The following is a 15859-nucleotide window of genomic DNA, read 5'->3' as shown; positions in this document are numbered from 1 at the left end:
ACGGACCTAACCTTTTCTCCCGATCGTTATTCTATTCATTCCATTCGATCGCCCGATATATCCCGTTGCAGTTACTACTGGATGTACATTACGTACATCTTTCACACCGAACGATCAGACCCGATTGCTGCCTTGGCTTGCAGTTCATGGCCGGTCTTAGCTCAACTTTGGCCTCCGAAACGGTGATGGTTCGAATTGGAATTCGTTTAACAATAAAAAAAAAAGAATCGAAAAAAAGAGTAGATCAAACCGCCGGAGGTAATTAAGGACACACACCATTATACCGTCGGAAATGTGTTACTAACGAACTAGTACATCTTTAGTGAGCCACTAATTTGAATGTTCCACTTTGGGAGCGCAGCATCTTTTAAACCATCCACGTTTTAGCGATCGTTTTCCATTATGCTCATACATATCACGGTAATGAAAACAGGTCAGCGTGATGGTATCAATGTATCTACGGTGTTTTTCTCTTGAAAATAAAACCGGGCCACGCATCGATGACGATGAGGTGTCGATGTGTCCCCCAAACCCGGCGAAGCCCAGATATTTCGTTTCGGGGAAATCAAAGCTCGCCATCCGCCATCCAAACTAATATGCTGATCTCCGCTTAACGATCGTCGATTGTGTTGGATCTGTGAAATCTGTGACCAGAGAGGGGTTTCTTCCGATTCCCGGGTGCCAATACCGTTAGTAGCAGCAGCAGCAGCAGTGGGTTGTGTCGCTTTTATGCTGACCAAGAGACAGTCGCTATCGCGCGTTGAGCTGATGATCGCGAATGCTAGTTGGCCTTTCAATCGCTTACAACAGGTGACTCACAGTCGCCCAGTGACGCTGGCTGCCAAAAATGTTGCTAAATAATCTTCGCCAAACCGCTTCGAGCGCCGAGCCCTGGTCCAAAGGATGGAGCGTGCTAGCCAGCCAGCCAGCCAGCCCCAGCGCGGGGTCGGTGGTATCGTGACAAGTGAAAGCTGTCCATGCCCGTCCGGACAGTTGAACGATTCAACTTTTAAACATAAAATCTTTATTTCAAAAGAGAGCGGCCGCGCCAAGATGCCGTTCGTATCTCGCATATCACGCAAAAGTGGAAGGGCAAGAGGCCACAACAATCACCAACATGTGGCAGTGAACTGGAAGGCGAGCGCGGCGAGATCGCTAATCCATCTTCCTGGCATAAAGTGTAATATGCGGCTAACCAAACCAACAGCAACAACAAAAAACAAACCCCCTCACACGCAACAAGCACATCAACGCGAGCACTATCTATGCCACATCGCGCCGCCTGTCCCAGGCTGGACAGACTGACAGATGGACGGCGGGCGGGCGAGCGCTTGCTCGCGAGAATCATAAAATCTGCACACGGAATGTGCGCTCCCCATCGTTGGCGAACAGATTCCGGGGATGGCACTTTCTTTCTGCCTAATTTACTTTTAACTTCTCCCCCAACGGTCGCCGCTGGTCGATGAACTCCACTCCACCAGAGGGTAGTGAAGGACCTCGCCTCGCTCAGAGAGACACAAACCGAGAACTGGTTTGACCTTAGCACGCACTGCTCGTACCAGTGGTCTCGGCCGCAAAAAACAACTTTTCATTTCACTTCCATTAATCAAACATCGGATCGATAATAAATTGGCGAACCTCGGGCCGCCGTGCCATGTTCTGTCCGGTGGAAGCTGGCTGCTCCTCGTCCTTCCGCATTCTTCCGCATCCTTCCGCATCCTTTTTTCCAGTTTCGAGTTCGAGATTGGAACGCACTTCACTTTCCACCGGAGCGAAGGGAAACCCGGAGTTCCAGAAGGGATCCAAAAGGGGAATTGTTTGTTTTCACGTGGCGAAAGGAACAAGTGGCCAAAAGTGGCGCTTCGATGGTGAATTTCGGTTGTCCGGGGGGAGGGGGGGGGGGGGGTTCGAAAAAGGGTGAAAGTATCTGTGTGTGCGCGCGCGCGCGCTGGGAACCGAAAACTGGTTCTGGCGGAGTAAGCGGTCGCCTGGCCTTACTTACCGGTTGAAGAACGATTCGAGCAGGTAGGTGCTGTGGGGCAGGGCCTCGATCAGAATGTCCATCGGGAGTTCGGCAACGACCGACCGCAACACGGACGGTCCAAGGCGTCCTACGACGGTGGCCGCTTCACGATACTGGCGACCCTCGGATAGCAGCATCAGGCGCCGCAGCACCTGCCGTGGACTGGTGAAACCTTCGCGTCCATCACGCGGCGGTGCTCGAATTCGTTCGCGACTGTCCGCCATTCCGCCGGCTCCCCGCGTTGTCCACAGGTCCGAGTTCCTGTCCTGTGATGGATCTCTCACACACGGCACCACTTGCTTGAAGCTTCTGCACGCTGCTTCTCTTCACTTTGTTCGTGATCGGTTTTTCGCACTCGCACTCTGATCAAAACGACGAAGCGTTACATCCGAAAACACCTCAACGGTGACGGCGACGACCACGATGAAGACGACGAAGAGAGTTGCATCGAGGTGAAGGTTACCGGTAATGTCCTAATACGTCTGTCCACAGTTCGCGATCACGATCGCGCACGCACGCACGCACCTCACTAGCAGCACGCACCGTGCGTGAAGAAGGAAATTCTCACGACGCCACCACCAGAAGAGATAACACGATCATATTCTATGCTGTTATGCTAACGAATCTTTGCTTCGCCAATCCGTTGTGTTACATCACTTGTGCACAACCAGGTGCCAGGTGACCGTGGTTCGGGATGGTTCGGCACTCTATTCGCGTAATGTCTTAAGCCACGGAGCGAGCTCCACCCAGCGACACGACCGTTACCGTAATCCGCGCTCACTAACGCACCCGCGGCCGTGGTTGGTGGTCCAACATGTCATCAACACAGATTTCGGTTGCGGTCGTTGGTGGCTTTTGGGGTGGTTCCACCTTACCGCCCTTAGTCGGTCAGCTTTTCCCGAGCCGAGGCGTCGCGGAAAATCGATTCCCGTGGTCACACTGTGGTCGTCGTGTCGTTGTGAACTGCTTTGTTGTCAGCCGGCGCTAAGTTTGATGCTCGATTACGAAGCTCTCGGTGCCCGGTGGTCTGGCCAATGTTTCCGGCCACGCAGTTGTGCTGGAATGACACGAAAGACGCGAAAAGATGGGATTAGATGCTGAGTGCAGATGGTGAAGTGTGTTATGGGTGCGGTGGGCGCGGTGGGCGGACCAAAAGCTCACGCCCGTCCGCCTTTTGTTGGTTCATTGGCGAGGGTGCAGCAGCTGAAACTGTGGCACGCGATGCGCTACAATTGCTAATAACAGTTTAGCCAGGCACGGAGACACAACCTAGTTCACTGAATTCGATTAGTACTCGTCTCTCTCTCTCTCTCTCTCTCTCTCTCTCTCTCTCTCTCTCTCTCTCTCTCTCTCTCTCTCTCTCTCCCGGGGGACATTCACGATTACATGAAGCGGGAGGCCGAGTTGTTGCGGTTGAGTAACCGCTTCTTTTAACCGGTGTGATCTGTTGTTGAACACAACCGAACAAACACTCTTCTTCGGCAAACAATATACGGTTTGGGAACTCGCCGTAGCTAACGTTCTTGGGGTCAGTGTCCAGACTCCAAAAGTTGGAAAGCCCAAATGGCGATCGAGGATCGCAATGTGGTGCAATTCGGTACGCAGCATGTGAGTCACCAAAGCCAGCAACCTCTAGAAACACCTTCATCACGACAAACCGAACTGGTCACTGGACTGGTCGGTAAATCGGACATTATTAGGGGTTCCCTCCGACATGGTCTCCCTCAGCGATCGACAACCGTGAAGAATGTGTCGCTGGGCACCGCACGATCAATCGTGCTGCTGAGATCGAATCCACAAGCTGTCAATGAGTGGCACACGATGCTGCAAAGATGCCCAGTTCCCCCTCGCCCGGGGGGGGGGCACCGATCTCGCGACAGACGATCTTGAACCAGTTCCCATCGGACACCTAACGAGGCACGCGCACCCGCTAAGCCGCCACCAACGAGTCCGTGTTCGCAGCGGCGGCTCCTTAATTAAATTGTTCGCAATTACCTCAATATCGCACCACTGTACGCGGTGCAGAGCCAATCGGCCTCGGAAGAACTCCGTTGTGCAGCATTCGTTGCTTGTCCCGATTTCTAGCAGCAGCCATGGCAGGATTAAGCGGCAGAGTATGGCGGAATGCCATGGGAACGCGCCTCAGTAGTAGGCCGGGTGTCTTCTCGCGAAGAGTCAGGGAACGAGACAATAATACAATAATGATAATGTGCGTTACGCTCACATTATGGTGGTGAGCAGGGCGAGCAGGGCTCGTCTAGTCAATCGATCACCGTCGCGCCACCACGATCATCAAGTGCAAACATCATAAAAGTGGCTTACGGCTACGATGCGCGAGATGCCGTTCCCGGCAAAGTGGAGCATGTGACTCGACCAGATTGAGATGACGATTGAGCGGCACCTATGGCAGTGATACAGATCAGGTGAGCCCGGGGGAGATCGCTTCTCGGCCTACACCCGCAGCGATCTATATTGAACAACGTTCAATTGTCACTAGTCTGCAGGGGTGTGCCTGAGAACAGGAACAGAAGCTCCAACGTGCACTCCATTGTACCCGCTCTCACGCGGTGCCCTCCCCTGGGGGAGAATGCATTGCTAAACTCCCAATCGGCATCCGATGGAGAGCTGTTACCGGGCCTTTCTTTCGCGAATGTGTGGGCGAACTAAAACGGGGTCCGTAGCAAACATATGATTTGATTATGCAATCCCCACAACCGCATCACAGTCGAGAGGCATCTTCACGCTTGCTACTGCTTGCGGCTTGGAGCAATTTAGCTCCCTCCACCGCACGTTTCCTGGCCCCACAAGAGGGTAGAAGCATCTTTGATGGGGTATTTCACGGCGATTACCTAGCCCGCACATGGCAATTACTATTAAACCAAGGGAAAACAGTGATCGGTCGGTGGTCGGTTGGCGGAAAGGACACACCGCGAGATTCACTTGAATCATTCGCATGGGAACAGTAACGGAACGGGTTATGGCGTCGATTGAGGGTGGTAGGTTGGTTATGGAACCGGGAATCAAATTAAAGAACACCAATCTGTCGTCCACCGGGCACAATCTCGGTACCGTATTGATGATTCGGAATGTGGGTGTCATTTGATCTTCTTCATTCGTTTGCTTAAGCGAAGGTATGGTAAATCTTTTTAGTATTCAGACGACTTTTGGGTGTTGCAGAACATCGAACCACAGTTCGAATCCCGTTAAATAGACAAGAATTACAATTTTACTGACCGCAATACGTGCCATGATACGCTCATGTTCCAAAACATACGAGAATCCTTTCTTTGGATCTTACACATTACTCAACCAGATGATAAACGATAACTAATGTTGTGATCCAGTAGATCTAATGTGCTAGGAACATTTAGGAAAGGCCTCAATGATTAAAACATGATTTTATTTGTAATTAATATCGACATGTCAGCGTTACGCTAAAATAATATCCAACAAAAAGATAGAACACTACGGCTGTATGACAATGAGTTAACCTCTTGAAGAAAATATAATCGTCACATCCTCGAGCATTGGTCAGTAATTATCCCAATTCCAGCACATTGAATACAGTATTCTCACACCAAATTTATTGCACAAGATCCTTTTGCAGTAATTTCTTCGAAAGCACTGCCTCACTTAAAAGAAAATCGTTTTTAACAAGACCCATTTTGCACCTAATCTGGCCATTAGAGAGGCAACCAACCTCGTATGCTGTCATACATTAAACCACAGCTTACGTGCAAAATATTTCCCCTCCCCGGACCAGCAACAATTACTTGGCTTTTCTTTAATGAAACGCCAGGAAAGGGAAGCGCCGCACCAGGGACGCCATTAAGACCCCGCAATTGGGCCCCCGCTCGATATGACCCACAAAACCCGTGAACTGGTATCACAGATTTTTTTTTCTTGCTCCGCAATTTCCATGTTTTCCATCCGTCCATCCCTCGATCCGTCCACCGAACGAGCACACCATGGGCTTCCGGACCACACTGTTGCTGCTGCTGCTGCTGCTCCTATCGCACGGTGCTCAACGTTCCCTCAAGCAGCCGCATTCCCACCGAAATTGATCCGCCTTCATTAGCATTCGCAATGGGGTAGGCCTCTGCAAAGCGCGATCATCAACGGCGGTGCGATTATATGGCGCGATCTCGCCCGCTCTGCATCGCAGATGATGGGAATAGGGTCCGAGTTGAAGCCCCCGTAAAGGATGCTCCTCACCGCGTGATTGATTTACGCATCCAATAAATCTATCACTCACGCTTGTCCGCCGTAGATTCGGATGTTTGTGGAACGGGCCCGCTCCGGAGCCGGAGTTTGGAATGCTGCTACTTTCTTCGCACCGTTCCTTATTATTCATCTTCGGAAGCTCAACATCGCATTGGCCTCATCGTTTATGGTGTAATGGCGGTGGTGATTGATTTTCGGCCCCCTCCCTTTCGTTCCTCAGTTCCGCCTGCCCATGGTGTAAATGAGTGTGCGAATAATGGAAATAAACTTTGCCCAGTCCCATGGCGCTCCACCGAAATCAACACCAACGATAATGCCCCTACGAAGCTTGAACCGATCGGTTGGGCGATTCAAAGGGAGATGCAAGCGTTTTACTAAATAACCCCAGCCCCCGCGGGGTAATTAGCTAAGTGTTACGTTTTAGCGCGCTGGCCCAGGCGCTATATTGCCGAGTAATTATGATGCAACCGATGATGAGATGAAGATTCCCTTCGCGTCATTGGCGGCCCACTTTTGCATCCACCAGCCGCCGGTCAGCTGCAGGCAAATTGGACACATTGGATTTACATCAAACGCAAATCGATCGCACGTCGGCGGCCGCTTCGCTCCAATGGTGCTGGGGTCGAGGACTTCTAGAGTGACGCGCACGCCATCACGATCGCACTGGACCCTTTCGGGCACCACCAGCAAGGCAAGGTTTACATTGTGCAACATCAGACCTAGCACATGCGGTTGAGATACATTAAGATACATTTTGTATTCTCCACATCGCCGATCGCCACTCGATCGAGCTTGGTTCGTGATCGCCGAGATCGCCGAACTCACGCATGGCGCCTCGCGGTCGCGATCGTAGCGTGAAATCTGGCAACAGCTGGAACCACATAATTACTCCAATGAGTCGCGGACCGGTGGTCCTCATTCCGTGCGGTGGACCTTAAACTGGAGGATCGCAAAACGATCGCGAATGAATCATCTTCGAGCAGCTCTTCTGGTGACCGGAGATGGCATGCATCTTGGACAGGAAACAGAAGGAAAACACAAGACGGATGGATCGGTTACTAACGGCCACCGAACTCCCAGTAGATCTCAGAAACACCTTGCAGCTCCGTTATCGACAAGCTGGTGGGATCGGCCGTCAGGAAGCAGATTGTAATGAGATTTGTTCTATTCCCCGTGCAGCCCTTGATTGACAGCCTCTCCAGAGGAACGTCCGGTTCTTACTAACGCCCTCGGGCTGGAAAAAGGCTGAGATCGTCAGCATTCCCGGACGATATCCAATTCCATTCTATTTCCCTTCTCCATTACACCACTCGCCAGTTCCGTTCCAGTTGGACGGCCGTTGCCATATGTTTCGTTACGGCTCGTTCGTAGCGTCCGCAGTGTTTCGGTTCACGCCATTAACTGCGGATCAATAGAGATGGATGGATTTCGCCAGCCATCGAGCGAGAAGTCCGTGAAGGCCTTCGAGGGGATGCGATGTGTTTTCCAGCGCACCGCAGCGAGAAAACTCGTCTAGAGAATGCCAACAATTTCAACGCTTCTCGCGTGTGTGCTTGGTGTTTTAAGGTGGATTAAGCAGATAAAGAGCATTTGGATACAACTGCTGGCCATTCACTCTTCCCGTGCTTTCTCGTGTTCCAAACAAAACACGAAACAGAACACAACAGTTCCGCGGCAGCAGCGGAGGAAACGCCTAGTGCCAGAAACTCACCCAACCGTAATCGCGTTGATGAGCGACATAACCACAGGCCCGGCACAGCTCGCGCTGCACATTGACATCCCCGTTCCTTTCAACCCAACTCCCGTGATATCACGCCGACATTAGCCTTTTACTACCACTACTGCTACTTAGCTTCTTTATATCCGATCCCGAAAGACCGCCACAAAAGGTGTTTGGTGCGTAATGTGACCGCTTCAGAGGCCTCTTCGAGGGACTTCCTCTCGTCTCCATTGTTCCATCCGTTTCAACCGCAGACACTTGTTCGACTAAAAACACAACAAAACTCCAACTTCTCTCTCTCTCTCTCTCTCTCTCTCTCTCTCTTCAAGTCTCCTTTGATGTTCTAACCAGCAGCAGCAGCGGCCACATCATTGTTCTTGGTGCGGGAACATCCCACGGTGGGGCTAATGGGCCTTCAACTACCAGCAGCACTCTGAAGGTGCGCCTCGGAGACCCTGGAGCATGCCAGCTCTGCTTTTCCGGCCAACGACGAAGAGATGCCGACCGACACCAAAAATTGGTGTCATTGTCCGATTGACGTGTGCCTGTGCCATCATTAGCGGTTCAGTGTGCTGCGAGGCACCGTTTCTGCGGCTAATTTGATGCAAAAATCGGACTGACTTACGGACCCGGGACCTAGAAGGAGTGTTTTTCATCTCTCTCTCTTTCTCCCTTATTTTATGATTCTTGTTTAGGCAGAACAGTGATACTCCCATTCCCAGAAAACACTAATCTTTCACTGTTGCTGACAATGAGGTTCGCGCGGCACTGGCGGCCCTGAAGCGTGGCCAGTCCAAACCACCGTCTTCACCGCCAAACGACGGTTGAGCAATGGTGAGCGCCGGGTTCCGTTTGTTCGGGCTAATAAAATGTAACGTCGGCTCCACTCCAAACGACAACCTTTCCGGTGGGAGGTTTTCTCAACAAATCACCACCACCACCAGCCTGCCAAATTGACGATGTGCAGGGGGGTGGGAGGGGGTGGGGGCTAGCAAACGCTGGAGCGGCAAGCAATAGAGGATGGAAAATCAATTTCAACGATTGCAGCAATTTCCATGCACCCACGGTTGATTGAACGCGTTGAATCGTGCCAGATTCGTGCGATGCGGTTTTTCGGTAGTAACTGCGCGCCCGCTGGTGAACACTTTCGTTGAGAGTGGTCACGAGGCCACGACCACCATCACGCTACTATCGCTAGCTATACCTTCCGCGGGAAAAGTGTCGCAGAAAATTACGCAAATTTCCATTCCAACGCATTCCAAACGGGGGGAACGTCCGTGCAACAACAGCAACGAAAAAAAAGGCAGACCCCCGAATTGGAAAAGAAACAGGTGATCGTCGTCGTTCGACTATCGGCGCGATCGCGGGATTGACGACTATAAAAGACTAATGGCAGTGTAGGGCTTAGGTACAGTACTACCGTCGATCGCAAACCGACAACGGTTCGGGGGCTTTCGTAGTTCTTATTTTGTTGGTTGGATTTGGAAGGTTGGTTTCCGGTGAAAATGGTGCACAAGACGACACTGTGCGTCCTGGTGATGGTTGGGTGCGTGGCGCTGCTGGTGCAGGCTCGGCCGCACGGTAAGGAGTGGAAGCATGGCGGTGGCAAGGAGCATCACTCGGAGGAGCACTCGTCGCATGGCGAGAAGGGCGAGAAGGGCTACAAGCACAAGGAGGAACACGACGAGGGCAAGAAGGGCCACCACGATAAGGAGGGCCACAAGAAGGAGTACCACGATGAGGGTGGACACAAGAAGAAGCACCACGACGAGGGCGGTTATCACCACGAGAGCAAGAAGGGTGAGAAGGGCGAGAAGGGGCACAAGTTCGAGGAGAGCGGCCATTTCAAGAAGGGCCATTCGACGAAGGGACACCACGAGATCCACAAGAAGGACGAGTTCAAGAAGGAGAAGAAGTTCTTCGACGAGGATCACGATGAGGCGTTCGATGAGAAGCACGGCGATTTCCACGAGGAACATGGATACAAGAAGGGAGGCAGCGAGAAGGGTGGACACAAGAAGGGCGGCCATCATCATGATCACTACGGCAAGAAGGGCTCCAAGAAGAAGGGTTCGCACCATCACGACCACAAGGGCCACAAGGACGAGCACGGGCATGAGAAGCACTGGAGCCACAAGGAGGACTTTGGGAAGAAGGGCGGCAGTGATCATCACAAGAAGTGGGGTCACAAGAAGGGTGGCCACTAGAATCAGGCTTCCAGGAGGGCAGAGGGAAGAGGGTAAGGGTTAGCCAATTCGCGACCAAACCGATCGCGGCAATCACTGTAGCGCAAATGTAATAAAAAATGGGAAAAAGTTCCTTCATTCATATCCTCGCAGGATCACCTTAGCGATCGCGATCGTATCCTTTCACTCGGTTCGGGTGTTCTCTCCGTATACCAAAAGACCTGAGAAGACAAGCTCTTAAGTACACTCTGGCCGAATATTTACCGAATTAATCGCCCAATAGACGCTCGTAAGTGGTTAGACAAGAGGAGTGAAATGAGCCGCAAACATGAGTACGATCGTGTGCGTGTTGCACTCACCTGCTCGGTTCCACCTGTTCCACGAGCTGATCACTCGATTCCAAACGGCTTCACTTCAAATGTTTATCTTGACTCAAGGATGCACTCGCGCACACTGTTTGCCCATTCACTTGATGCCTCTCCACTCCACTCGATCGATCGTTACTTTTCCACCCAAAACAATGGCGTTTTCAACAATCATCACAGGGCGATGTACGACGTCTCTGCGTACTTCTTTCAATCTCTTGTTAAACAAACCGGAACACAAGACACTTAATACCGGGAACAGGACACACACACTGGAGGATGGTTTCTGGGTTTCCGATATTTGGATCACCTTTTAGTTGTTATCTGTTATCGCCACATAACCACATTCAGACGAACCGGGATGACGCGTCCCATCGGTCACAAAGATTGATTTGGATTTTTCGCGTCCTAGCGTGTGTAGCGTCACCGCACGATCACGATTGTTGCACCATCGCTGCACCACTTTGGAACGTTGGTTGTTGCGACCGGCTTTTCCATTTTTCCACCAAACCAAACCATCACGTTCCGCCACGGCCACACGCCGGCCACACACCTGCTGGAGACCACAATAACAACACCAACAACAACTTCGAAAGCAGCAGCAGCAGCAGCAGCAGCAGCACGATCTACAACTGACACCAGCAGCGGTGGATTGATTATGGTGCTACCGTAATGGCGTAATACCATCCGTGGTGTCGTTCCACCTTTGCAGTTTTCCAACCAAACAGCCCCGAAAACCACACCTGGCCAACGATGCGAAGCGCCGCGTTCGGTCGTCGTCTTCTCGCAAGCCAACGAAGCAAGCAACTGATTCCGCTCACGATCCGTTCACGATCACCGTCACTGCTGGACTGGTCCGCGGGTTTGGTCTGGTGGGCCGGGAAGATGAACGCTGCGTATGCTGCTCCATCTCGTGCCGTGCTATCTCGTGCCGTGGAGCATGCCTGGCGTCCGGATGATGGAAGACGATCCGACGATCTCCGCTCAGCAAAAGTGGAGACGATGCTCGTGCTCGTGGCACAGCCTCGGAGTTTGGGAGAGCCATAGAGAGAGCGAAAGAAAGTAGTGTGTTGCCGGGAGAAATTGAAGGTGGCAGCGTGTGGAGCAGCAATACGATACACTGAGAACAGGTTGATGTCTCTGGATTCCGCTCGATCGCCGCCCAGCGACCCAAGTGGTGGCCAGGTGACATCAATTTCGGGAATTTCGCTTGGGGCATGACGATTGTTTCGATTGTGTGGCGTTCGAACGGGGAAAGAAGGGGGTCTGGGACGGCACATAAACTACCAATCACGCTGCTTGTTGTTGTTGTTTGTGTCGTACATCGATTGTGTTTGATCTTGGGGGGGGGGGGGGGGGTCGAGCTCCATGGAAGGTTTAATCATTTGCATTTCCAGTAGTTGATCGTCTTCAATGTTGGATAATTAGAAATTCAAATAAAACCTATCATCTAGCACAGGTTGATGGAGCCTCGATTTAACCAGCTGCATCAGCCCCGCCACCTGCAGCTGACACTTTCTATTTTTGGTGCCTCCCAAAAACATGTTGGAATTTCCCAATATTCCAATGAGGGGGAATTATCATTAAATCACTTTTCGATCTGTATCGGAATGAAGATGCCGATCGGAATACCATTAATTCATGGCTGAAGACCTAGGATTAAGATTGACCAACGTTCGCTGCACGCCGAGATCGCCTGATCGCTCCAAAAACACTCTCAAAAAGCCCTCTCCCGGTAGCTATTAAGTAATTGTTGTCACATTAAGGTGATAGTTTACCACGCTGGTCTTCTTCAGCTCCATTCCCTGGCCTGTGTGCAGCATCCATTGTGTCACGCGAACGATCGCGTTTAGCGTCCAAGAAGCAAACGGATAACGTGTGTCTCACGCGATGAGTCTTCAGGCCTAGGGCTGCGGTTATGATCCACCAAAGACCAGCATTCGATCGTCACGGAACGGTTGCCTAGTGCGTGCTCGATGATGATGATGATGATGATGAAGGTATGCGTTCCACCTCGAGACAAAACTTATTAATAGAAAGTATTAGCATCTAAAATTGCGTCAATTGTGCTGTCGCTGACCATTGGCTACGAAAACATCACGCATCAATTTGGGTCCTTCGGTTCCTCGTCGAATTATCCCTTCGCTGCTGGCGGCAGTGACGACGAAATGACGATTAAAAGCACATAACCTGTGGGCGCAATCTGTCGTATCCACGCATACACTAACGGCTCAATACAATCGCGACGCGAGATCCCTCTGTTGATAAACATCACGTTGAAACATTAATTACTGTGTAAGCTTGCCCTTCGCGAGAGAAGATGGAACTGAGGAGTGAGCTGCTGGGAACGTCGTGGTGACGACGACACCAAACGGAAGCTCCGGAGACTGATGTTATGAAAACACATTCGCCCTTCTAACCTTTCTGTAAACGAAGAATGCCCCCTCGAACGCGAACATTCCCAAACGCGAACGCACATTTTAATATCCATTATGCGCACTGCCACCAGGTTCGTCATCCCCCCGCACCGTGGTCGCACACGGTAACGGCTTAATTTAAATGGGAACTTAAAGATGCCACGAATTAGGCGTACGGCGTGGTCACTTCCTGCTCAGCAACAACGCTCACCGACGGAGGGAAAAACACATGTTTCGGACCACGGGGATTGCGTTCACTTTTGCCGGGAACGGGAAGCAATGGCGTCCGCCTGATTACGTCTCCGTGGTCCGTGGAGCCTCGGCGGGATGTGGCTCGGTGAGATTTTAATTGAATTTTCTAGCTTCCTGATTCCTGAGAGCCTGTGTCCGGTGGTAGTCGAGCCACGCGTACACCGGTCTGGCACACTACAGCTCCGACGATAATCTGGGTCGCCCCTAATTTCCCTAATTTCGTCAACCAACAAACCGACCAACGTAGTAACGGTGCGCTCGACCATGGACCGAGTCGCGAGCTGTGGATTTACGACTGATGTCTAGGGCAAGATTTATGTCGTTCCCAGAATCCCTCATTATCAAGGCCTTCAGATCAAAGGGCGAAGAATAGAAGACAATCTGGCGACAAAAATTTAACACATAGTGAGCCGCGAGCGATGCATTTTCAACCGAGCGAGCTTTTCGTTGCTGTTCCAGTGACCCTTTTCTCCGGCATTCGTCCTATCGATCCCATGTACTCTTACTCTCTATCCAGGTTTATGATTGCGCGTAGAAAGGGCCCAGCTTCCCAAAAAAAAGGGAAAAGCTTCGTCCATCATCTGGTCGGTTCAGCTGGTGATAATGAATTGCAATCGGTAACGCAGACAGGATGCGAGCGGTCGATGGATGGATCGATCCGTCGGCGCATACGATGCAGTTTCTCAAACTGATGCCGCTTATGCTGGTGCACGGAACTCATACAAAACGACAATGCTGCAGCAGAAGGTAAATTTTGGCAAAAGGGGCAAAGTGAAAATGGCGAAAAAAAGAGAGTTTATGCCCGGAGGCGTTCATGGCGATGGTGATATGGTGCGCCCTTTTCATTTCGCCCCGTTCTATATGCCGTTGCATATGCACAACAAGCCATCGGGCTCGGGCGTTTTCGGTCGGCCGGCAGAGGCAGTTAATTCCTTTTAACTTTACCAGTCGACCGACGATCGAGCGACCGTAACGGCTGACAAATGAGTGGGATAGTGGGGACATAATGACCGACCGAAGGAAAGTTGTGCTGAGCGTGCGTCAAGGTTCGAGTCACGCTGTGCGAAGATCAATTTCGTTTGTTGCGCTTCCAGAGAAATTCCAGCGGTTCATCGAAAGACGCCCAAAATAGCGTCTTGAGATTGAGCGAAAAAGTCAAAGTGCAATTGAGATCTTAGCTGCGTTTTTTAAATATCCCTTCCAGAAATTATTCATTTCGCTTTTAGTTTCATGATAACTCTTGACCAAATGTCCTAAACCAAACAAAACCGATCAGAAATAATCTACAAAATGTCTCATGTGCTAGATATTGTTCCTTCTGAATACAATTTGTTTGATTGTTTAAATAAATGTTTGGCTGCACAGATCGTCGCTCTTGATGAAAGTATCGAAAATTGAGCAGTTCACTGGATTGCTTCAAAAATTGCCAGAAGAATGGGAAAAATAGCAACCGATAGGCAATGCTTTATTAAAAGTTATTGTTCTTTTGGTTTTAAATATAAATGATAGTTTATAAATGGTAAAAAATAGCCTTTAGCTAGGCTAACAGAAATATAAACAAGTAAAAGATTTATAACCATGCTTTCTATTAAACCTGTTATCACTAAACACCTGCATTCCCAAACATTGTCCACCTGGTGGGGTCGCTAAACAAATCACGAACGAACACGCTATATCCACTGAATAGATAGAGCGCAGGTTGTGCAATATGATGCCAACCGTCACGCCACGACAACTGCATCGCCTAAAACAAACAAACAAAAACACCGAAAAGATTAATGTCTCTTCAGAGCGGGCAAGCGAGCGAGTGATGCTCGCTCAGTGGGCTCCACAATGGAACACGATAGTGTATCTGAAAAACGGGGAGAGGTTTCCCATACGCATCGCCGATTATTGGCCGGGCACGATGCCAACCATTGTCGTCTCGCACGGTCATCGGAACGGTCGACCAACTTTCAATTTTACCATCGAAGGCGAAGGAAGGGATTCACGCATTCCGTCCAAACCGGCAGACACACCTTCTACCGATTTGTCCAGCCGTTTGTTTACGTGGGGCGCTTTCTTCGAAAATCGCATTCCAATTCAAGCGGAAAGACGCGGCGCGATCACACTTCACATGCGACATTCAGGAACGGTTCGTCTGGCAACTGACAGCTTATGATGCTCCGGCGATCTGGCCCTCGTGATCGTTCGATGCGCTCGCGCACTCCACCAAAATGGCCACCAGGCGCTGGTGTGCGATAAAAACAAATAATTGTAGCTAATTTATTCCCGGGTCCGCGGTGGAGGTCGAACAAATCGAAGATTGGTTTTCCAATCCGCACCCTCCGTCCACCGATTGCCGGCGAAAGGGACTCCGGGAACTGTCGGGACCTTTGGGCGTGGAGACATTTTGATTGAATCACCGCTCATCGCTCAACGTATGCAAATAGGCTTAGGACACGCCGCCCCAATGTGGGAAAGTTAATGAAATATGCACGACTGCCGGAGCCCGGACGGAGTACACGGGACAGGGCCACACCGCAAACGCTTCTAATAATGGGAAACTGATTACGAAAGCATACATGCCGGATCGCGTGAATCTGTGGATCCCGCAATGCACCATAACCGCGAAAAGGGCCTCTTGGCCTACGGAAGAGGAAGCATCGCTCCGGTCTGGTCTGGTCCACTCC

General features: G+C 51.0%; 2 protein-coding genes across 2 annotated transcripts in view; one reads left to right on the top strand and one right to left on the bottom strand.

Moving 5' to 3' along the window:
• LOC126569600 (uncharacterized) overlaps window positions 1-2247 on the bottom strand; it is a 4340-nt gene extending 2093 nt beyond the window's left edge. The window contains exon 1 of the mRNA XM_050226808.1: window positions 2003-2247. Within this exon, the coding sequence (XP_050082765.1) occupies window positions 2003-2247 (245 nt within the window). The remainder of the gene's footprint in view (window positions 1-2002) is intronic.
• Window positions 2248-9472: 7225 nt separating this feature from the next.
• Window positions 9473-10174, top strand: LOC126569880 (sarcoplasmic reticulum histidine-rich calcium-binding protein-like). Its single transcript, XM_050227274.1, has one exon. It carries the CDS (start codon window positions 9473-9475, stop codon window positions 10172-10174), a length of 702 nt encoding a protein of 233 aa, XP_050083231.1.
• The last annotated feature ends 5685 nt before the right edge of the window (window positions 10175-15859 follow it).

Source organism: Anopheles aquasalis, chromosome 2, assembly GCF_943734665.1.
Source record: "Anopheles aquasalis chromosome 2, idAnoAquaMG_Q_19, whole genome shotgun sequence".
Lineage (NCBI taxonomy): Eukaryota > Metazoa > Arthropoda > Insecta > Diptera > Culicidae > Anopheles > Anopheles aquasalis.
Note: the sequence above shows the minus strand (reverse complement) of the source record. Positions and strands in the feature narration are given on the sequence as shown.